We start from the raw sequence: 24,846 nt of genomic DNA on the forward strand, positions 1-24,846 counted from the left end.
ATGCGACACAGATGTGCCCTTATTTTGCCAAGGGAAAGAGATGATCATTGGTTGAGCAGGTATGAGAAGCCAGACAGTCTGATTTGCATCTGTAATGCATGTTTTTTTCCCTTTCTCCTGCTTGCTCTCTGAAATGCTCAGATCATTTTGGGATAGCATTTGTGCAGCAAATTCAGCATGGGATGAGTTATTTAAAGACTTTTAATCCGATTACTGACAAAAGTTGTATTTCCAGCTCACCCTTAGATAGGGTACAAATTTAGGAATCCAATATGCAGAAGGCAATTAAATACCATTTTAAGTACATAAAAGAGCTGTTCCAAGGGGAATAGTGAATTTCCTTCCGTTCCCTGTAAAATCAAGAGCAAAGGAATGAGCAGTGAGGAGTGGATTTTCTTCGCCAGTGGAAGAAAAGGAGTCTGTGTGACTGAACCATGGGATGGTTTTCTAAAAGTGGGTTTCTACCTATGCAGGAACCTGGCCCTGGCACAGCTGAGCCCATTTGTATATTCTTTCAACCTCTAGGCCTCTATGTTTCTGCAAGAGTGATACCTCTGGATCAGATTCGTGAAGGAATTTATACTGTTGTGTTTTTCCTAGACCGACGTATGTTCTAAAACTACTCTCTGTGTCCTTGAGAGCTTGTTGAAAAACATGTCTGACATCCCATGAATACATTTCAATGGACAAAAATCTGAACTCTTTTCTCAACCACTATCACTATACCTACTCTTTCCCGCCACACTCAATCACTTCAGCCCATTGTGAGGGTTCTTGTGAAAGGCTCAGTTTCCAAGCCATTCAGCGATTCCTTAAGAACCAAATAACTGCACTCTTAGGAAGCAATCAGCAGGCTTATTAAGGCTCACCTGCAATTGAAGGCACCATGTTGCTTGTTAATTTACATTGCAAATATGGGGCTGGTGGCCTTAAGCAGACACTTTAATGGCATGAGGGCTTTGTGACACGGGAAGGAGTATGCCCTTTTGTGTGCTATCACACCATACTGAACTGAAAAAAATAACCCACCATATTTCCTGAAAGCACCATTTCCCCAAAACATTTTCACTTCAAACACTTGCAGAAGATTTATGCTTTCTTGACAAACCCTGTTTTTCCTTTCCCCATCTGTGATTTATGGGGATTTGTGCAGTTTCTTGTATTTTCTTTATTTTCTGTGGATGGCATGGATGCCTCTTAAATTTTGCAGCTATTTAATCATCAGGGTTAAGAAAATGAACATTTGGGCTTACTTTGGGGGATAAAGGGACTACTTAAGTAAAAACACTAATAGAAAGATGGCAATTATTTAATTCTCTTATTTCAAGTATTCTCTGTCATATTTAAGACCCCAGGTGTGAGGTTGGTTCTACTCCCCATCGTGAAACTGATGAGGAGTTATGAAAAGTTAACGGTCGAGGCTGCAGGAGTTGTTCTTATCATTTTCCAGTTTAAAATACTATTTAGAAGTAAACTGGGCATATATTATATACCTTTTTTTCTAATAAAACATACAAATGGAGAGAGAAACATATCACCAAAAAATCAGAACTTGAAGTCTGAAAGATATGTCCAGATGGTATCTAAAGAATTCTATCAGCTAGATATCTGGAATCTTGTATAATATTGATAGAATTTGTGTTTGGTCTAAGCAAAACATTATCACCAATCTATTTGGTTTTGCTTTCATCTCACTAGGCCTTTTCCTGCCTGAAATAGCCTTCCACTTTTTTTTAATGCCTCTAAACAGACTATTGATGTCTCAGTGCCTTTCAATCCGATTTTTCTAGACCAATCAATTAGCAAAGCATTTACCAGATTATCATCCGTGTGGGAATCCCATGCTGGACTCTGAATCTGGAACACAAAACAGGGATAAAATAGTGTCTTTCACATTCTTTTAGAGGAGAAATTAATTTAAATAAAGCAAATAACACTAAGTCATTTTATATAAAAATAACTGAATTATATGGTATAAATTCATTCACTTGTTGAATATATTCATTCATTCAATAAATACTTATTGAGTTCTTACTATGTACCAGCCACTACTCCAGGCTCCTGGAGTACAGGGATGAACAAACCAGTCAAGTCAATGCCCCCAGTGAATCATTCAGTTGATGAAATTCAGAAAAATATGAGCTGAAGAAATGAGAAGAGACTTCTTGATGGAGTTGGGTCATATGTTGAGCACTGAGAGATGGGTATTTTGTTGAGCTGAATTGTGTCCCTCCAAAAGATAGGTTCAAGTCCTAACCCCTGGACACCTGTGAATGTGACCTTATTTACAAGTATGATCTTTGCAGACGTAGTCAAGTTAAGATGAGATCATCCTGAATTAGGATCCTAATCCAATAGGAATGATGTCCTTATAAGAAGAGGAGATGAGACCCAGACCCAGACACAGAGAGGAATGTGAAGGCAGAGGCAGAGTTTGGATTGACTACAAACCAGGAATGCTAAGGATTGGTTGTAACACCAGGCGCTAAGAGACAGGCATGGAACAGATTCTCCTCTACAAACTTCAAAGAGAGCATGGCCCTGCCATCACCTCAATTTCAGACTTTTGCCCTCCAGAACTGTGAGAGAATATCTATTATTTTAAGCCACCTAATTTGTGCTGTTTTGTTAGGGCAGCCCCAGGAAATTTATATAGGAAACAAAGACAGGTCAGTGAAAAAGGAAGGGTAAACAAAGAAACAGCAAGTGGGGAAATAAGTAAGATCACTGCAACCACAGGTTCAATTTAAGTGGGCAATATATTCTTGGAACGATTGGCATTCGGATTAAGGATGTGATTGACAAACAGAAAAATTGAGACGCAGACGGTAAAATATCATTGAGAAAAGAAATATGACAATGGGACGTTTCAGGAAATTAATCTAACAGCAATATACAAACCCATGGACTCAAATAATCCAGTCGTTCTAGCAAATTCCTAGACAACATCCACCATCCTAACGAAAGAGAGAAGAGTAAGCCACTGAGGGCACGAAGAAGACAAAAAGGAAAGTAAGCAGAGGTTCCGGCTAACTGTGAGAATGAATGATTTCAGGAAACCTGTAAATTCAACAGTTTGAATATATATTTGAATTCTACCTTAGATGTTTAGAATTTCTCTGTCAGCTGGACAGATGGTACTTCAAAACTTTGATTTCAGTCAGACAAAATAAGGAAAAAAAGTGCTGATTAACTGCTAATAGATTATTCCGAAGATTTCACAATAAAATATACTGTAGCTTTCTTATCTGTTAGGCAATATACAAACGGTAAACAATTGCATTGTGCATATCCCTTTTGGATCCCACACACAGTTTTAAAAATTGGTATGTTTTCCTAATGTTGTTTGTGACCTACTTTTTTTATGCCTGAAGTAATAGATATGGTAAGACTCTTCTCTTGAAATATTACTATAGAAAAAGCCTGCCGTTCCCTATTGCCTCCACGTCTCTTTATTTTTATATTATATGCAAACATATGAACATCCATTCTCCCAGTTACTAGAAATAAAAGTAAAATCCCATTAGGTTTCACTTATTTTTTTTTTTTATTTATTTTTTTTTAAGTATTTGTTTATTTATTTATTTATGGCTGTGTTGGGTCTTCGTTTCTGTGCGTGGGCTTTCTCTAGTTGCAGCAAGTGGGGGCCACTCTTCATCGCGGTGCGCGGGCCTCTCGCTGTCGTGGCCTCTCTTGTTGCGGAGCACAGGCTCCAGATGCGCAGGCTCAGTAGCTGTGGCTCATGGGCCCAGCTGCTCCGCGGCATGTGGGATCTTCCCAGACCAGGGCTCGAACCCGTGTCCCCTGCATTAGCAGGTAGATTCTCAACCACCGCGCCACCAGGGAAGCCCTAGGTTTCACTTTGACCTATTCCTTAGCATCAACTGAAGCCCCAAATTTCAGGACAGAAGTGAAGTCTGGCATGTATGGTACAGGCTCTTTCGAGTTTCTGTTGAGTCTTGCTAAAATTTGTGTCATGCTTGAGGAAAAGTGCACTCAGCATTTCTGGTGGGTAAAAAAGCAATCGGAATAAAAACTTCTTGGGTGGGAGGGGAACCTGCTGAGAAATTCTCCTTTCCCACAGAATACAAGGCATTTTGTGTTCTGTTTCACTTGCATTCTAAAATATTAATAGCCAACTCCTTACTAGGACTGTAGTGAAAAACAAAAGCAAAAGCTTAGGGCATATGGTAGCCTTAGCCTGTAAGGAATGTAAAAAAATACCACAAGTAAGATTTTACATATATCTGTATATATGTATATACACACATGTGTATTATCTTACATGAATCTTACATGAAGCACGATTTTTTTATACGGCAATGCCAAAAATGTTGCTGAATCTTATTATTTTGCATACATGCCTTTGAAAATTTGCCCACAATATATGTTAAAGCAGTATGGAGGATCAACCTTCAATTCAGCGTAGAGGAATTCCAACAAACCTCCGTTGTTCATGGAAATTAAACAGACTCCAGTCATTCTACAAGAAATGTCTGCCAGAAACCACGTCTGTATTATTGAATATGCTATAAACATGGTTGTCCCCTAACAAGGATGCAATAGTCAGTTTAAAACCAAGCCTGAAAACCAAACCAAGCTATTCACGTCCTGAAGGTATGTATAACCACGTGTGTGAATGAATGTGTGGGAAGCAAAGGTATTTGGATGAATTTTAATTTGGGGGCTGCTTAAAAAAAGCCTCTGTGACCTTGATCCTTGGATACTGCTGTGGTGATAGATTAAGAAAAATATATCTGAGACTTTTTAAAAATAAATTTATTAATTTTATTTATTTATTTTTGTCTGCATTGGGTCTTCATTGCTGCACATGGGCTTTCTCTAGTTGCTGCGAGCGGGGGCTACTCCTTGTTGCGGTGCGCGGGCTTCTCATTGCCGTGGCTTCTCTTGTCACAGAGCACGGGCTCTAGGCGTGTGGGCTTCAGTAGTTGTGGCACATGGACTCAGTAGTTGTGGTACATGGGCTCAGTAGTTGCTCCGCGGTATGTGGGATCTTCCCGGACCAGGGTTCAAACCCATGTCCCCTGCATTGGCAGGCAGATTCTTAACCACTGCACCACCAGGGAAGTCCTGAGACTTTTTTAAAGCAAAGATTTCCTTCAAATAGTTTTTTCACCCTGTACATACAAGAAAATATAGAGGCACAGTAGTATTTAGACATATTTTTTATTAACTTAGTTTATTCAAATTTGGAAAGGATGTCTAAACTAGACATATAGTAACACATGAATAGAAATATCCTGGCAGCCACCCCATGGAAACATCTGCATGTCTGCAGTTGATTTTGGTGAATACATGTAGCCAGTTTTCAGCAGGTTCCAGGTTTTGGGAGAAGGCGCTATATAGGCATTATCTTATTTAGTCTTCATGCAGCCCCTGTGAAACATGTTGCCTCATCTGCCACAGGAGAAAACAAGCTGAGAGGGCTAGTTGCTTACACTTATGCAAGGTGAATGGAAAAACCAGGACTGAACCGGCTCTGTTTGCCTTTAAAGTCAGACTCAACTCTGTCTGTGTGACAGTGAAAATGCTTTCATGGAACCCATTAAAATGCAGCATAGCAACACCAACTCCACTTAGCTGCTAATATTTTAACATATAGAACTTAACCAAGAGGTCAAAAATAACGACAAGAAATACCATTTAACGAGTGTTTATTATATTTACTGCCGGGTGTGTATTACCTCATTTAATCTCCCTACCACCCTTTAAGGGAGATATTAATCTGTTGTTTCATGGATGGATTACTAAGGATTAAGGAGGTGAAGTCATTTGCCTAAAGTAACATATCTAGGAAGAAGCAGAGCCAGGATTTGAATCTTGAGAACCTGACTCCAAAGAATAATACTGCCTTCCAAGAAGAAGAAAACTGTTCAAAATCAGCCCAATTCGATGTCACATCTCTGAGATTCATACAGGTCTACTCACTGTTCAGACCTTCTCTTGACGGTTATTTGAATTTATACATGCTTATGGTAGAAATTTTTGAAAGTATAGAAAAACATAGCAAAAGCATAAGAAAAAGAAGTTATCAATGAACTGAACCAATGTATTCACTATGTGCATTTCGGAATATGTCACTGTGAAGAATATAAGCTTACACAAGTGGACAGTTTTTCAAGTTTTTGTATTGGCCAAGGTCTAGACTGTTGCTAAACTAAATCAAACTAAGCAACTCAGTATAGTGCACTAATTAACTTCATTCTCTTTTCTCAAATGACACCATTTCTCTCCGTTCCCATGACACTTAAGGTTCTCTTTGTTCTGTTAAGGATAATGCTGATGTTGAAAACATAAACAGAACAGAAGGAAATAACTAAAACTAATTTTCACTTGATTTATACGTTGTGAGTATAGATTCCAAATGTGGTAGGACAAAAACAATTCTGAATCTGAAAAGCAAGAATGATGTTTTGGCATTTTTCTGTGTTTATGTTACTCCCAGAAATCTAGAGTAAGAAATCATTTAGTTAGACATTCAGATGTGAGAGGTGCCTTTGACTAGGTAAGTTACATATCTTAAAATTGAACCTTTTCAGATTTCATTCAGCTATTTTGTCATTTAGTAGATAGCGCCGGAGAGTAAATCAATATTTCATTTATAATTCAGATCTCCTAGTCCAGTTTTGTGGATATATTTTTCACAGTACTGAACTGATTTCCCAATGAGAAACTGAAAAAGACACTCATCCCAGTCTCTAATATAGTACATGTTTAGAATGTTCTCTGGCATTAACTGTCCTGGAGAACATGGTACCTTATAGAATGTAAACGCCTCTTTTACGGTGAAAGGAGAAGAAGAACCTGGAGAGGTTAGGTGATTTTCTAATACATATGTGGGGCTAGAACCTGTTTAATGGAAAAATTCATAATTTGGTGGTTCTAGAGAAGATCAGCATAGATTCAGAGAAAATTTGAGTACAGCCTAAATGAATTGATGAAAATCTATAGGGTAGGTTACTTTAGTCTCAATAGATGTCTGAAAGTGTCTTTACATAAAAATATGCCAGGTTTGTGTTCATTGTAGGAACATTCTGTTTCTAGTGTCTTTAGCCAACTATGTGCTGATAAATGTTTAGCAGGCTTCTTTGGAAAAAGAAAATGTATGTAAGTATATATTTTATGATGTACTTTAAAAATTTTTTAAATTAAACATTTTTTGTTTCTGTTTTGTTTTGTTTCTTCATTTTTTATACAAAATTTAAAGGTTACATTCATTTAGTTATTAGAAAATATTGGCTATATTCCCCGTGTTGTACAATACATCCTTATAGCCTATCTTATACCCAATAGTTTGTGCCTTCCACTCCCCTACCCCTATATTGCCCTCCCCTCCACTGGTAACCATTAGTTTGTTCTCTATATCTGTGAGTCTGCTTCTATGTTTGTTGTATGCACTAGCTTGTTGTATTTTTTAGATTTCACGTATAAGTGATATCATACAGTATTTGCCTTCTTCTGTCTGACTTATTTCACACAGCATAATGCCCTCCAAGTCCATCCATGTTGATGCAAATGGCAAAGTTTTATTCCTTTTTTATGACTGAGTAGTATTCCATTGTGTGTGTGTGTGTGTGTGTGTGTGTGTGTGTGTGTGTACACATATACCACATCTTCTTTATCCATTCATCTGTTGATGGATATGACATACTTTTAAGTTTAATCTGCATCATTATCATTTTCTCAATCGCTTTCCTAAATCCATACAGTGAAAACAATAAACCGAGCCCTGATTTGTAGCATTTGTGGGTTTCCATGGCGTAAATATTATCGTAATAACTGATATCAAGCAACCAACCAGAGGTCACTCAATGTAGAGTTGCAAAGAGATAATACACATTACTGTAAAGTATTATACCATACAGGCATAATAGTGCTAAATCACTTCAAGATATTAATAGTAGAATGAGTAAAATAATTGCGAAATGATGAGTTTTTAGTGTGTTACTTTTGTCCACAATATGATTTGTTTGTGAGTTTGTATCATTTAATGTTTAAAAATGGCTGTATTTAACAACTATCTCAGAAACTTACTAAAATTTTAATAATTGGATTTTGCTAGCCTGTATAAGCCAGCTTTAGCAATCACTGCCTAAGTCTTTGGAGGAAAGGAACTGTAAAAATTTACACAATGCATTATGTATCATATGTCTTACACATCATATTCAATACTTGTGAGGTATATATATAAGTGTGCTTTTAGAAGTATAACTCTAAAGCAACACTTCTCAAACTTTAATGTGCATATAAATCTCTTGGGGATTTCGTTAAAATGCAGACTCTGATTAGTAGGTCTGAGATTCTGTATTCTAACAAAATATATAGAGAGAAATTGATACAGATATATAATACATGCACATGTGTGATATGAAAGGGGCCCCTCCATATGCCCAAAACAGAACAGCATGTAATTGTCATTCTGTAGAGAAAACAGGGAGAAAAATGAGAATTGGAAAAGTTGGGGTTGGCCTAGTGGAAGAGGAGGAACTGATACTGAAGACAAGTAGGATAAACAATTCAGGAAATAATTAGAAAATAAAATTTAAAGGCCTGAAGTCAAAGCTTATCAATACTAGTATTAAAGAAAATGTTTAAGGAAAAACCAAATCAGTTCAAACTTGATGAAATGTTAGGACCTAGGGGGATAAGAAAACCTTGAATTTCAGCCAGGGACATTTGGAATTAATCCTGTAGGCATTTATAAGAACATAAGTGATTAATAAAAAATATATATATTATGCTCTAGGAAGTTTAGTCTGGTGCTACCCAAATTGGAGACAAAGTAAACTTGGCACAGAGAAGTTGCTTGTCATAAATTGGGGTAAGTGGTCAATGTCTGTGCCAGAGGATGGAAGAATCCAGGAAGAATCTGGGTCCTATGATAGAGGATGTAGAGTATGAGATACTAAACCAGAATGACCGGGAATATGATAGGGCAGCTGATTAAACAGTAGTCCTGGGAGGAGCAGAAGCCACTCTTTCTTCTTTCTTTTTTCTTTTCTTCTCTTTTCTTTTTTTTAAGTTGAGAGTAAGGCAGAAGGCATTCACTTTGCTTATTAATCCATTTTCCTCAAGGTTAAAGTGATTCAAAGGCATAAATCATGGCAGGTTTAGAAACATGATAATCAGGAAGTTCATGGTTGTAAACCTCATGAACTTGTGAGAAATCTTGTATACGTATTACTAGTTTGCCTCTTATAACAAAACAAATTTTCTGAAACAAAACTAAACGATGACTTACAATTTTAGCCTGGAAGTGGGGATATTTATTTCTAATCATTTCATTGTTTATATTGTTTTTATTCTAAGTGATATAACCCTAAGTCTTTTTCAGGAGTAATCTGGGTATTAAAATAGATAATCATAAACTTTCATGAAAAGCTGTGGTTTTGAAAGATTCAGGAAGGAGAGAGTAGAGTAGAAGAAAAGCATATTTTAAACCCTGACATAGAAAGCATTTTTTTCAAACAATATTATAGGGAATTTCAAAATAGCTATTTTGCCTTTTTTAGTACAGAAACATGGTCTACAAATAGTAGAAGGAATGGAAGATGACTTTTCATGGGCAATTTACAAGAAATATGTTTGAATAGTGAAGGAAAGAGTAAAGAAGTTTGACTTGACTTTAAGATGCCATCAGGGAATCCAATTGGTGTAAAGAAACTAGAGATCCGGCATTAGGGTGACAATTTGTTTTAAAATTATGATAGCAGATTGAATATTGATGGAAAGAGATGCTTCATAGGTGATTCAGGGAACAATGGAAGAGTGGGAGCCAAAGGAGAAAACAATATGAAAATAAGGAAGAATTAGTGGGAGAGATATTGAAGAAGGAGTAACTCTTCCGCAGCCAGAAGAGGAATTCAGTTAAATAAATCCACTCTTATCAAATCTATCCCTTTGAATTCAGTATCATTTGCATGGGAATTTCTAATTCTTGCAAAATCAGGTTAGTTAGTCTTAATTTAAAATACAAGTTGTCCTAAATTAATACTCTACCTCGGTGCATTAGAGTATCCTGATGTGATCTACTTATTAAGTGAATCTCAGAAAGAATACTTAATGAAAAAAATCCAGACAATTTGAACTACCCTAAATGACCCATCAGGATAGTTAAAAGCCACTGTTTCCATATGCGTATCAAAAGTTCCTTAATAAAATAACATGGCAAGCCAAAGGTTCAAATTTCTATGGGTTCTGGTAATCCAGCCAAAATAATAACCTCTAATAGCTTTTTTGGACCTGTTACAATGCATTATGAAAACACTTAGATTTCCAAAGTACCATTATTTTCTTTTCCTTTTTTAATCACCAGCAATAAACAAAGGTTATTTGCTTATGCAGTCACCTTGTATCGATATATCTTGTAGTATGATCAGCATTTCCTTAAGGGCAAACTTTAGAAGAACCAGAGGTTAAATTTGGCTAGATTGTTAGAATATGAGAAATATCTCAATTTTTCATAATATGTATTCAAATTTCATTGAATGTTTCCCTCAGTGACTTCCTTCCCCCAGTCCTGTTCTCTACAAAGAATCTTTCTTAATGCAAAACATTATTCCATCTCCATGTTCCTCTCTTCAGTTTCTAACCAATCCCAAAGGTGAACATATATTAAGAAATTCTAGCTTTTCACCTGTCTACTGACAGTGTCAGACTTCACCAGCCGTGCAACCTTGGTAGAAGTTAAAGCAATCAAAATATGTATGACTTTCTAAGGAAATCCAAATTACTCTCATGTAAGTTCCTAACTTAGTCATTTCTGATAGTCTGAGATAATTTTAAATTTAAAAAAAAATTTTTTCTAAAAGCTATGTCCTTTTTAAGATAAATTTTTAGTTCAACAGACATTATTGAATGTCCATTATTTATGGGTATCATGACAGTTGTTATGAGGGAGTGGGTGCAGAGAAATTCTAGAAATTAAGAAAAGATGATATCTGCCCCCAAAACACATAAATATACAATAGGGAAGATAGATATTTATATGGAAATTCTAATGCAAAACAAAATGTACTGTTACAAATTGGAGGCATAGTGGAAACATGGAGGAGAGGAAGGTGGTGGCCAACTAGGTGAGTTTAAGAAATATTTCTTAGATGAAAGGGCAGTTGATCTAGTCCTTGAAGAAATGTATGTTTTCAGTAGGATGGGTGAAATGTATGTTTCAGTCCACCTTATTTGAGGTGGACTTGCAGGGGAAAAGAAATAGCATGAAGGAATATTGAGGCCCAAGAATGAAGGTTTTGTAGGACAAGTAGTTTGTATAATTGGCGCATAGTATATATTGTGAGGCTGTGCTTGGTAAAGGTGGCCCAGAGAATATCAAGAAGGATCTCGAATGCAAAACTGAAATGAATGGCAAAATAGATCCATTGAAGATATTTAAGCAGAATTGCATACACAGGGCTGTGCTTCAGAAGATGACTTAAAACTTGGCTTCGTATGATTAGAACAGTGAGAAGACAATCTGGTTTTCTCATATAATTTATTGATTTTTTAAATTAAAAATTTGTTTAAAAAAAGAGTTGCTATAGTCTTGCTCAATAACACAGCCCAGGTAAAAAGTATCTGCATTAACAATCTTAAATTTAGAATAAACAATCTTTCTGCTTGTTTATAATCACTTTGTTTGATGTAAGACTGTCCTACAATTCAACAAGAGACCTAAAAATGGAAATTTTTCTTTTTCTTCCTATTTCTTCCCTTAAGTCGACATCTCTTTGAAATTTCAGAATCATTCTTAATTTATACACCATGAAATCAAAGAGAGAAATCAAGGGAAAACTGGATGATAGCTATTGATCTCTATTTTTTCTTTCTACAAGAATGCCTTTTCTACAGAAATATTTGCCAGTTAAAAGTATTGCCTTATATATAATTCATCATCTCTCAGGAAACAATCAGGTTATCTGTATACCTCTTGTAACTTTGTTTATCAAAGTTTTTATCAATGGTCAAACTCTCTGCACTAAATGGGAAAATTATGATTATTATTTCTTTTCTCCAATTAGCTACTGTCAATTCACCTAATGTCCACTGTATTCACTAGCAAATGCTTTAGAATGAAAATGTCTTAAATGTAGTGACAATAGCTTTTGCTGCATTTATGTTTCTGTTCTAAACTTCAATGCTAATTTTTGGATGCAAAACTTTGTGATGTCCTAATAAAGAATTGAATGCATTAAGAACAAGAATATGGAGAACAGAGTTTTGGAGACAGTTACTAATTTATTAATTTTTCAACCTCAGCTGACTGATTCAAATGGATAGTGTTTACTTGTGTGTCATGTCTCTCCCTGAAGCAATGATGTAAAGTAATATGTCTCAAAACTTGAAAGTCACTGAATATTTTCTATACTGCGGATCAAATATATGAAATAGATAAAGTTTGTGATGTTCTGGTTCAGACTGGGCCTTTGGGGAACAAGATTGCACCCTCTTAGGCATTCACTTAGCATGTCTTCAATAAATATTTTTGATTCATAGTTTGGCCAAACATTGTGCCAAGTGCTGGAGATTAAAATGAGGCAAACTCAGAGCCCCGGCAGTTTGTGATTTAAATTGAAAGAGAGAGACATCAAAATAGTTACAACAAATACACACACACAAGCATATGATGGCAACCGATAAAAAGCAGTGATACATAGAACTTGAAAGAGTCTAATAAGAATAAAATTAAATAAAGCAGCAGTATACAGAAACCTCTTACCCTTACATGGGAAGCATAGTGATAATTCCTTTTCCATTTTTTCTATCTTTTTAAAATAAAATTCTGGTGGTGACCGCCTATATTTATTTCCATATTGATTTTAAAACCCTTTAATCATCACTACCTACAATTTGACAGAAAAAGATCCGTTCAAGATGTTTTCATTACAAAACACCTTTCTATCTGCTTTTGCATATAAAAGTTGGGGGCAGTTTTGCTGGGATGTTTTTAAACTCTTTACTTATGTGTATACGGTGACTGGCCTGAAAAAGAAAAAAGACTGAAAACAGAATGCTACATGCTGGGGTAGTAGACCGTTGTTCACCCCCAGCGCATGCTGGTTCTTCTGCAGAGTTTCTTCTCTTCTTGGCCTTTGTTGCTGTAATTATGTATCATATCAACTATGAAACTATTTAATTTTTTTTTTCCTGCCTCACTATGTCAGCAGCAGTTTAAGGGAATTTTAAAGGAAAGTGTAGCTTCTAATGATGGATAAAGAAGTCATTTTAATGGAAAGGTGCTGTGGATTTTCCTGAGCGGCTGGGGAAATGCACACATATACCCCTTCTTCATTCCCCCTTTACTCAGGGGCAGCAGAAACCCAAACCTTCCAGAATGTTATTTTATGTACTTGCTACTTCATCTATCACCACACCTGTTTTCTTTATTGCCAGCCCCTCCTCCCCTTCGAGATTCATCAGTTCTTTAAAACTCAAGTTCCCTCCTCCGGGTGTCTTAGCTGAAATCCCTAAGGTGGCTCTTTTCCCCAGCTGGCCCTACCTGAGCAAATGACTTAGGTAAACAAATGTGCAGCAAAAACAAATGTGCAGTCTTGCTGCAAATGGGAGAAACAACAGGGTGAGAGAAATGGATGAAATGGTGTTTAGAGAAAGGAGGAAGCCTGTGGACTCATTATTTCAGGGATTCCATGGACTGTTCAGGACTTCTTCAGACAGCTGGTAAATATTTCATCTTTTTTATTGAGAAGAGACTGGCTTATGTTTTCCTTAAAAAATGTGTTGCTATAGTGCACCTGTGTGAATTTTCCATGTTGGTAATTTATATGCAGATATGTGTAATGTGAAATATTTCATTTATTTTTAATTGTTTAAAAATTAAGTTAATCCACCATTATCCAACTTTCCTGCTCTGGTGTGAGCAGAGACTTTAAAAAGGAAAAGTGTTGGTTTTTATGCTTCGTTCTATTATCCAGAACTGGGAAGCAGTGGGTGAAAACACTGGTCAAAATGCTTCTTTTTATAATTATTGGTGATTTTGACAGAAGTTACTCATAGAAAGGGTATGAAATGTACACGTACACAGATACATACACAACATACACACAATATTAAAATATTTTTATGAGTAAAAGTATGCCTAGGAAGAATATTGCCTCTAAGTAAATATTCAACTTAGTGCTCAAAATATTTGTTAAGGTTTTAAGTTTGACATGGAGAATGGAAATAATTTTATTAACGTTTGAGTCCCTCAGAGTTTTATATGGAAATAATTTGATAACATAATTGTTAAATAAAGAAAAATATTATAGCCATTTCTCTGTTTCAGGCTCAGGAAAATAACCCTTTTGAAAGCGTACTTTAAGCCATTTTAAAGGCTATTGAGGAGCAAACCCTTTTGCTTAAGGAATCAGATAAACAATAAATACATGTAGGGAATTTAAAGTTCAATTTTAAAATAAATATATTTTAAAATAAATGCAATTTTTAAAATCAAAGGACTCACATCTGCCATGATGTATTTTGGGACTGCGGTTTGCAGGGAAAATTTGAGGGTCTACTTTGCTGTAGATCTAGAGGAAGGATGGTCCTCCAGCATGATTTTCTCCAGTTTATAAATTCCAAAGGAGTAACAGGACTGCGCCGGGAGCATAGCCTTTCACCAGGGCTTGGCCACTTGCTTCTGTGGCTTCAGGCCCGTTGCTTAATAATAAGCATTCTTACATCCATTTGCATCTAGTGTTATCATTTATCACTTTAAAAAAATCTCATTTAGTAGTCTCCATGACACTGTGAAGTAGGTAAGGCAAGTATTTTCTCTCTTTTAAAGATGAGGGCTTGAGGATCAGAAATTAAATGATTTCCCAAAGACTACTTAGTTCAACTAACTTGTAGTCTAAAGCACACTCATGTCTAGAATCTAGGTGTTATGATGTGACATCCTTTACTCTTTCTACTGGACTCTAAGCCTCTTGCTTAATGTTGAATACCTTCATGTTGAATTCCCTCAAAGAGTTATTGCTAAGGTTAATTCCTGCTTTAAAATACTATTTGTGAATCTTAATGTTTGAACATGAGCTTGGGAATCAAACTTGGTGCACCTAGTCCAGTTGACCTCAATGTGTGGTCCCCAACCATCAGAACCTTAGCACCACCTGGGAGCTGGCAAGAAATGACAATTCTTGGGCCTCACACCAGATCTATCCAATCAAAAACCCTAAGGGTAGGGCCCATTAATTGGGGTTTCAACAATCCTCCAGGTGATTTTGAGGCTCTCTGAATGAAGTTTAGGGTCACCAGCCTGGCCTATTCAGACTCACGTTGACGCTTGCCACAGTGGGTCACTGACTCTCAAAGCAGGTTAGTAATGTCTCTCCTGGTTTAGGTTTGTGCTTGCTTTGGCCCAGCAGCTTTTTTTTTTTTTAATTTTTTTTTTTTTTAATGCTATTCTTGTCTGCTTACATTCTTTTTATTTATGTATGCATGTATGGCTGTGTTGGGTCTTCGTTTCTGTGCGAGGGCTTTCTCTAGTTGTGGCAAGCGGGGGCCACTCTTCATCGCGGTGCGGGGGCCACTCTTCATTGCGGTGCGCGGGCCTCCCACCATCGCGGCCTCTCGTTGCCGAGCACAGGCTCCAGACGCGCAGGCTCAGTAATTGTGGCTCACGGGCCGAGTTGCTCCGCGGCATGTGGGATCTTCCCAGACCAGGGCTCGAACCCGCGTCCCCTGCATTGGCAGGCAGACTCTCAACCACTGCGCCACCAGGGAAGCCTGGCCCAGCAGCTTTTTAAGGAAGGTTACTGGGGAGGGAATCAGGGTGAGATGTCTCTAAGATTAAAGTACTCTATTTAGTTTCTGGCTTCATGATATTTTCCAAAGGACTGTTTAAAAGCAATAATGCAGTGGGGAGAAGTAGATGGTACGTGGGGTATTCACTTGGCCAGGGAAAGCACCTAGAGTACATTTGGACATAGCTCCCTCTCATTGAATCCCACAGCCCTACACTCAGGGCAACACTGGGAAGGAGAAGATGGATATTTTCCAAATTGCTGTAGTGAGGAAATGATGGGTATAAGAGGAGAGCAACATGTCATCACCTCGAAAAGTTTCAGAACTCTGAGATTATGTTATCTCAGCAGTGGCACAATTGCTGTCTTGGACTGGATTACTTTTTGCTGTGGCAGCTTCCCTATGTACTGAAAATGTTTAACAGCAGCCCTGGCCTCTACTCACTAGATGCCAGGAGCTAGCCCTGATGGCATCATGACAGTCAAAAATGTCTCCCAACGTTGTTACTTGGGCCCTGGGGGGCAAAATGACCTCCACTTTGGTTGAGAACTAGTGCCCTTGGGCATCCCCTCCCTCACTTTCCCCATCTCACAGTGCCAACTTCGAGCAAAGTGCATGGAACCCTGGATGGACTAGGCATCATCTCTGAGCCTTCCTTCTTTTGGCTATTATTTCAAGACCAATGTAAAAGAGGAGAACAAGACTCTTGAGAAACTTTCTGGCTGTGCACGGAAAATAAATCAGGAGCGAGAGGTAGACAGTAAAGTCAAAAGGGCATTCACTGTTCGTAGGCTCCTGGTAACGGCCCACTTTGAAAGAATAGCCAAGGGTGGGAGCTAAGGAAGTAGATGAGCTTGAAAAGAAAACTATTAGTGTTTCTGTAGGAAGTAAATGTTCCAGGCTTTGATGCTACAGAGAATTCTCTGAAGGCCTGTGCAAACAGCACAGTGTGTAAGCAGACACAGGCACTGAGCCTTGCCTACTGCTGAGCTGGGCTTAAGGTATTAGGTAGACTCGGTCTCCGCTTTCAAATGCCACGAATTTCCTCCATGGAGACATTTGCTTCTCATGAATAACCTTTGAAATAACCTTTGGGTATTTTTCCGGGCACTGCTCATGTAAACTCATTGTCCCCAGTCAAAGCAATCCTGGCTATTTTAAAACACAGAAGAAGGAACCCCATCAGAGCCCACTTTGGAGGTGAGTTGCCTGGAGATGACGCTCTCCTTCAGGCTCTGATATGGTATTTTCTTGCCCTCCCACCCTGTTCCTCTCTTCACCTCTACAGGGCAATCTCTCTGGCCCTTCCCCTTTGGAAAAATTATCTGACAACCCCTCCCTCGTGTACATCTGAGTTCCAGCTGTTCCTCAGAATCCCTACATTTAAAAATTTTTTGATAGGAAGGGCCTTACCAGTTAAGGGAACGATAACCAGCTGGGACCAGTTAGGTCCACACAGCTGGAACGTTAGCCAGCAGTGTGGGAGAAGAATTGCCCTGGGGTCAGGATAAACATGACCAGCACTTCTGCAATCACACAGAGACAAAAGCATCAACTCCATCTGGTACCCAAGGCCAGCCTCTGACTTCTATCTCTTCTGTTTCCTATCCTCTTGGGCCCTTTCTGGGGGGTTTGACTTCCCTTTCTCTCTGGGAAGGAGCATCTTGGCATATTCTCTGTTTTGCACTGGGAACTAATAACCTTTGGACTGGAAATGATGGGAGGGCACAAGGTATACGCTTGGGTCCCCTCAGAGGGGCTGGCCACCAGGCCCTGGGAGAACCCTCACAGCTCCCTTCGCCCTCTGTTTTAGCCTAGAGCCGCTTTCCTGCTTTCTCATATGTACCTTTCAACTTGACAGAATACGATTTTTAAATGAGTTTTGACAGGCCAGCTTTATCCCACTCTTTAAGATAACCTACAGTATTTCTGGTGGTTCTGTTTATTTACAGGCATTCAGATAATTTGACAGTCCTTTTTCCATCACTCTCACATAGACCTTACCCGTCCCCCCCACGGACACTTACATCTACACTTACAGGAGCAACTGCATTGACAGCATTTTAAACAAATCCTCTTTCTCTGTGTATGGTGGCACATCTGTTGGTAGCACTGGTAGAAACTTGGCTGACATTCTCAGGGTGTTTGGTAGAAGAGGAAAGGAAAGGCCCCATTTGGGACTAGAAAAGAAAATGTGGACTCAGCATTCAAAAAGCTCTTTTTGTTCTCCTAAGAAGTTTCTTCTGACCCATATTGATTGACCGTCATAGGGTTTAAATCAAAATATATGTATTTCCATTCCATAATCCTGCTGCTGCTTGGAAAAAGGAATGACAGAGAAAAATCTTCATTGTTCTCCCACAGAGCTTGAAGGAGAACAAACATGGTTGGCAGCATATGCTTAAGGAAGCCATAAGTGCCAGGAAAAGAATGATAATCCTTGGCCTTTAAAAATATAATAAACAGATTTTGTGTATTTAAGAAAAAAAAATCAGACTGCTCATTTTGTAAGCCAGTCATGGAAACTTAATGGAATTTTTATTTCATCTCTTTTATATGACTTTTATTTCCCAAACTTTCTGAGCAGGCAAGTTGCTTCTTTGTTATTCTCATAAGCGACATTCTTTCAGGGTAGATTTTAGCTTGTTTCCATGAGGGTCTACAGAGCCCAGGAGACAATTGTCACGAAATGAATTCCACTATGATGGTCGCTGAGTGTGAATTTGTCAGTAGTATTGAAACAAGCACTTCGCTTAAAGAACCAGCTAGCTCAAAACCACACAGTAAATAGGGAAATGTGCCATCCCGGTAAGGAAACGAATGCTTTCCAGCAAAGCTTTGCTAAGGAACCCAGGGAGAAGAGGGTCTCCAGCTTCATCTACAAAACTATTTACCTCTCAACTGAAATAAAAAGTTTCACTCAGTTGCACACCCACTCCAAAGTCTGCATCATACTTCTGTTTTCGTAGTTGTTTCCTCACAGACTACAAGTTCCCCTTTTGCTTTCAAACATGAGTTGTCCCATTTGCCCATAGCTGGTAATTAACCATAACATAAGACAATAGATTCCTGTTTTCCTTCCTTATTAAAAGTATAATAAAAAAATTATTGCCCTTTTTTAGAGATGAAACAATTACCAGTGTTTACCATGTTCTGAAATCCCCAGCTTTTATGGGGGTAATGAAAGCAACATGGGGTCAAGCAGCCAGGGTCTGGGTGTGTAAGTAAGCAGGCTTTCCTCACCTCCAAAGCATGGAGGTTGAACTCACAGAGTGCAAGGCTTCTCAACCCTAGCTGCCCATTATGAGACCCTGGGGAGCTTCTTAAATAGCAGTGCCTGGGACCTTGACCCAGACCAAATAATAAATCTCTCTGGGGAAGGATCCCAACACCAGTGTTTTTTAAAGCTCCCCAGGTGGATCCCATGTGCAACCAAGATTGGAAATCACTAACTACAAGTCCATTCCCCAAAGGATGCTCATAGCTTTATGAGATTCCCAGAAGAACAGTTTGGGAAACACTGCGAAGTGTGAAAGCTTCTATGATGGTCACAATACACATTCACATATTGTTCATCCTCATGACCTGTAGTTAAGAAAATGACTGAACTATCTTTAACTTGGCTGTTTTTAATAACTTGACTATGAAACTCTTTTAACTCACATGTCACCCATTAGAAGAACTTCTATTTGTCAGAGCACTTCAGGAAGCACCAAACCCTAGGGACATAGGGCAGCTTCTAGCTCTGAGCTTCAATTTCCATTCTATCCAGTTCTGTTCTACATCATTCAACGTGCAACGCTGTCCCAAAGGTATCCCTTTGATTACTTAGAACATAAAACTCTTGTTCGACTCCCTTAGCAGCAAAAAGGGAGACCCATGAACATTATCCTTTGAAGAGAAATTTTCAAGGCATTTCCATGAGCAAAGCTTTGGAGCAGTGCTTTAGGATGCTTGTTGCTAAATGAAGGGGAAGATTAGTTTTGAGGAAGATTGGGGATTTTCCTTGTAGATGCAAATACTTCTCCCTGACCTGCTTTGTAAATTAAATTTTGCAGGTAGTACCTACTGTTCTGCAGTAAAGTATCCTGGGTGACAGAAATGTCAAGGAGACTGGGGAAAGCATAATGATTGAGAGGATTAGGTAATCTCAAACCAGGATTACCCGTCCAGAGACTAAAAGGGGAGTTTATGCAGGGCTGACTCTGAGAGGAGCCCTAGATGGTATGGGTGCTGATAAGACAGAGACAACTAATTATGTAAAGTAAAATTTTGATAGACTTTTGTCTTTTTTTCAAATGTGGACTTGCCAAATTTGTTTTACAGTTTGCTATTAGCCAAGCAACCTTGAATATGTCTGGGTACTTGTGTGATGAGTCACGTGACTAGCTCCTGTTAAGAGGGGTTGAGTCTCAGATTCACCCACCTGGACCATTACACTCTTGACTGCTTTTATGAGATTGCTTGTTTGGTTTGTTATTTAACCAGTACTTCTTGAAGGAGTTCGTGTTCCAAGTAATGTGCTAGTTGCTGGGGACAGAAAGAGGATCGAGAGGGACAAACCTTAGGGTCTTCTGAATGCCATCTGGCCCATCAAATATCCCTTCCTAATGATGTCTGAAGAGTTCTTAACACAGGGCTTTAAAAGGGCAAAAGAAAAAGTTTAAATATAATTTCCACATTACAGAAGAAGTATGGTTTATTACCAGTAGCATAAATATATAAGCAGTGAATAAACACATTCTATGAAATACAACGCAAGAACTAAATTTCAATCAACTTGCTTTCTAGAGAGCTAGTGATAGTGAATCCCTTAGCTGGGTTGTGGTTAAAGGAAAGGTCCTATTGCTGGTTAAACCCATCTCTGCTTCCTTAGGTACTGTGGTCCTACCATCCTTTATTATGCACAAATCCCATCTTCTGTTGAACAATATCACCTCACTTGTCTGTGCTGAAATGTTTTCTTTCCTACATTATGTATTTTAAATCAGAGAATTTGTGTCTGTAAATTTGCAATCTCTCAGCAACTTCTTGAAATTCATACTTAACTGTAGAATCTTCATCAAATGTAGTTCTATAGTTTTTACTACAATTATTTGTCTTTGGAAAGGACTTGTCTTTGGAAAATTTCCCCCTCCTCCAGCATGTGTGTTGCAAAGCTGTCTGCTATAGATGGCTTCTCCCCGGTGGGTTGGGCAGGGGTCTTTACTCTGCAGTTAGTGATGTTTCAAGCCATGAGAGAAACATGGCTATAGCCCTGCTGACTTTTGTAGGAGACATTTCCAGACTGGGTATGACCTCAAGAAGTCTCATCTTCACTATAAAATTCATTGATTCTATGACAATTCCTTTAATGCAATAAAAGATTTCCTAGTCTGTGAAAGCTCCTGGCTTAAGCCTTTATTTTTATTATGCATTGGCTGCACATTCTCAGGTAGTAAAAGTTTGGAAACCTATATCATGTCTGGCTGTGGAACAGGAGATGATGAACGGAAATAATGGAGGGATAAGAAGGATGTGGGTGGGAAAAACCCGAACGAACTTTTGGGCCAAGCCAGTATTTTTAAGACTCTATGCTTAGAATTTTTTTTCCTTTAAAAAATTCCCATGTTCCATGAGTCACAAGCCCGTGCACAAGTTCTGGGGATAGGCAGGCCTGGTTCAAAAGCACCTTAGTTTCAAGCCGTAAGACCTTGGACAAGTTACTTAAGCTCCTTATGACCCATCTTTTCATTTGCAAAACAGGGACAATAATCGTCCCTAATTCATAGGGCTGTTTGGAGATAATTCACGTATAGGATACTGTCTTATACATAGATGATTATAATTTTATTATCACTATCACTATTGTTATGAGTAATTTAATCCATGCACTATGCAAACTCACTAAATGAAGTATCTGGGATCATTAATCCTCGGTTCAAACGTGAGCCATGCGACTCAGCAGAAGAGGAAGATTGTTGTAGAAGTGATACGTTTCAGAATTGACCCTACCAGTTAATTTACCAATCAGGGTGTGTTTCTTCATTCATAAAGCAGGTATAATCATACTATATGGCATATTCACAAGGACGTTGTGACAAACATATCACTTGAGGAATAAATGTGTTTTGTATAAATGTAAAATACTCTGATAATTTAGATGTTATTTCCATGATGTATCCTGTCAGTTCGGTGCAGAGTATAAAGTAAGGTCTGCTGAAATAGAACATTTTTATAAAAGCTTTTATGTTTTTTAAAAAGACTATTTAAAATGCATTTTCAAAACATATATTAGTAAAGAGCGTTGTCATTATTCCCGGTCTCAGGAAGAAGATAGTTTGGTGCAGGGTCATGAACTGGGAGCTGCAGAGTGATATCTGCTCATTGCCGTGTTTAGCTAACATGTACAGAAAGGCCAACTTAAAAATAATGAGGGATTTTACACAAAAGTATTTTTATACTTTCCCAACACAACTGATAGTGTTGTTTTCTTGACAGCAGATTTGCAAGGAAACAATTCTTCCTATCTCCATGGTTACCACCCTAATCTGGGTCACTGGGGGTCTCCCCTGGATTAGTGCAGTGTTCTTCCATTTGATCTCTCTTGCTCTGTTCTTACCCCCTCTCCCAATTCCCATGATTAATTCAGAACTTACTTCACATCATGTCACTATTTTTTTTAAAACAGCAAAAACTTTAACAATCACTTTTATAGGGAGAAAGAAAGAGCCTTGATTGGTGATATTTGCTAATTTCCCCTGTGTAAATATTTCCACTGTGGCCGATTTCAAGCTACCGATGTGAAGTCACCTTGGAGTTGGGAAGATAAGTGCAGGAGAGGCTCTGTCAAGTTGGTGTGATCAGCTCCACAACTAGAAAACTCCCCAATGACTTCCCCAGCCAGTCAAAGTGAAGTCCTTCCAATAACCATGAATCAAGCCCACATTTCCATTTACCTTTTTAATCTCACTTCCAACTCTACCCTCTTCTTGTTAGTTTCACTTTTTATTACTCACTTATTTAATGTGTAAAATGGGGATGCATTTGTAGGGACATATCACATGAAAAGTATGACAGGGCTTCCCTGGTGGCGCAGTGGTTGAGAATCTGCCTGCTAATGCAGGGGACACGGGTTCGAGCCCTGGTCTGGGAAGATCCCACATGCCACGGAGCAACTGGGCCCGTGAGCCACAACTACTGAGCCTGCGCGTCTGGAGCCTGTGCTCCGCAACAAGAGAGGCCGCGATAGTGAGAGGCCGCGATAGTGAGAGGCCCGCGCACCGCGATGAAGAGTGGCCCCCGCTTGCCGCAACTAGAGAAAGCCCGCGCACAGAAACGAAGACCCAACACAGCCATAAATAAATAAGTAAATTAATAAATAAATTAATTAAAAAAAAAAGTATGACAGCATTCAGCACTCTATAGAAGGCAAATATTTTATAAATCCAAGTTGGTGGGAACAATGGCAGTTCCCTTAATATGAGGGAATGTGACACACAAATCACTGACATTCATTGAGCCAGACAAATTACTCAATGACCGTGTCTCCCCGCAAAACTGGATGTGAACCAAAGTTTCTGTCACCAGATTTTCTGTGAATAGTCTCTAGATCTCTGTGCAAAAATGGGAAGTATTAGTTTGCTCAATTTGGGGGATGACTTCAAAAGGCAGAAATGAATCAGTTGCCATGATGCATTTAGTCACATCAAATCCTGTCCATTGTGTAGCTTCAGTCACTAGTACTTTACTTTGAAGTGACCATTTCAGCTGGATTCACATTTTTGTCTCAGCTATTCATTTCTGCTCCAGAGCCTGCTTGTGGCTTTTGAAGGAAGATATCAGAAATCAAGATATGAAATTTCATTCTTCCCAAGAAATTGGGTCCTACAGAGGGTAAAAGAGGTTTGAAAGAAATGATTTGCAAATAGGTCTTCCACATGTATCTGTCAAGGTATGATTTTGTTGTTTTTGTGTTTTATCTGAACTTGGTCATATTGTATAAGGGAATGTTACTTACTGTTTCTGTTACTGATGCTTTGGGAATTGAGGTAGAGTGGGAAAAAAGGTGGAGTAGATTGATTTCTGCTCATAGAGCTTGTATACACAATGTAATCACATTTTTACCTCCATCCTTATGGGAGGGTCTTGTTTGCCTGAATTTCACAAGAATGTTAGTTGTAAGACAAGAGAAAACTATGCAGCTTGTTTATGTCTGTGTTTCTTATACCTTTATTGGTAAAAACTAATAATACCAACGCAAAACAATGCATTAACTTTATCTAAATTCTTTAAATTTGGCTGGGAAAAAATTCAAAATACTTTATTTGCTTATCATGAAGAATTAAATTAATAGTGCTTATGTAACTTCTTCATTGCATAAAGTCTACACATGTGCTTCTTTTGATAATTTATAAGGACATGTTAATATGTCAATGTTAATAGGTCAATTGTTAATATGTTAATAGGTCAATTTGTTAATAGGTCAATTTTTCTGTCAAAATACTCTTCTAAATGTTCAAGACTGTGCTAGGGCCTTCAGGAGCTAAAAACAAACATAAGAAACAGCATTGATTCTCTCTTCCCCACTTTAGGAACTTTCACTTTATTTGGCAACAAAAAAGTCAAACTTATGAAATGAATTGGAAAAAAAAAATCTGTTCTATTTGCACTTCTGTGGGCTTAGGAAGTAGACAAGTTTAGAGAAATCTGCTGTCAGTGAGAGTAAACTGAAGGGTGAATTGATGGTATATTTTAAAGGATATGTAGAATTTGAAGAAATGAAAAGAATATTGTCTACAGAGAATGAATTATTCATTCATCCCCCAGTCTAAAGTAGGTCCGCTCCACTTTCCTCTTTCACATCTCCTTTCACATCTATCTTTCTCTTTCACTCTATTTTCTTCCTGGAATTAGTCTTAATCACCTGGCTCTGCCTCTAGTCTCTAAGTTCGGGGAAGATAAATATCTTGTTCTCTGTTGAAAGACTAGGACCTAGAACACTACCTGGCACAGATAGGTCTTCAATAATTACGGGTTTAATTAACAAATCAATTAAGTATTAATTAACCAGGGGTCTGTGTTTTTGAGGGGGTTCATCAGCAAAGA

At 38.2% G+C, this 24,846-nt stretch overlaps 1 protein-coding gene across 4 annotated transcripts in view; it reads left to right on the forward strand.

The window, feature by feature from the left end:
• Positions 1 to 24,846, forward strand: part of NYAP2 (neuronal tyrosine-phosphorylated phosphoinositide-3-kinase adaptor 2) — a 269,911-nt gene that overhangs the window by 74,942 nt on the left and 170,123 nt on the right. The window contains exon 1 of one of the 4 annotated variants that reach the window (XM_082464621.1): positions 2,394 to 23,692. The exons of the other annotated variants lie outside the window; for them this stretch is intronic. Within the exon in view, the coding sequence (XP_082320747.1) occupies positions 23,679 to 23,692 (14 nt within the window). The 5' untranslated portion in view covers positions 2,394 to 23,678. Of the gene's footprint in view, positions 1 to 2,393; positions 23,693 to 24,846 lie in introns of those variants that run through there. 4 annotated transcript variants of the gene reach the window in all.

Source organism: Balaenoptera physalus (assembly GCF_965194825.1).
Source record: "Balaenoptera physalus genome assembly, chromosome: 6".
Classification (NCBI taxonomy): Eukaryota; Metazoa; Chordata; class Mammalia; order Artiodactyla; family Balaenopteridae; genus Balaenoptera; species Balaenoptera physalus.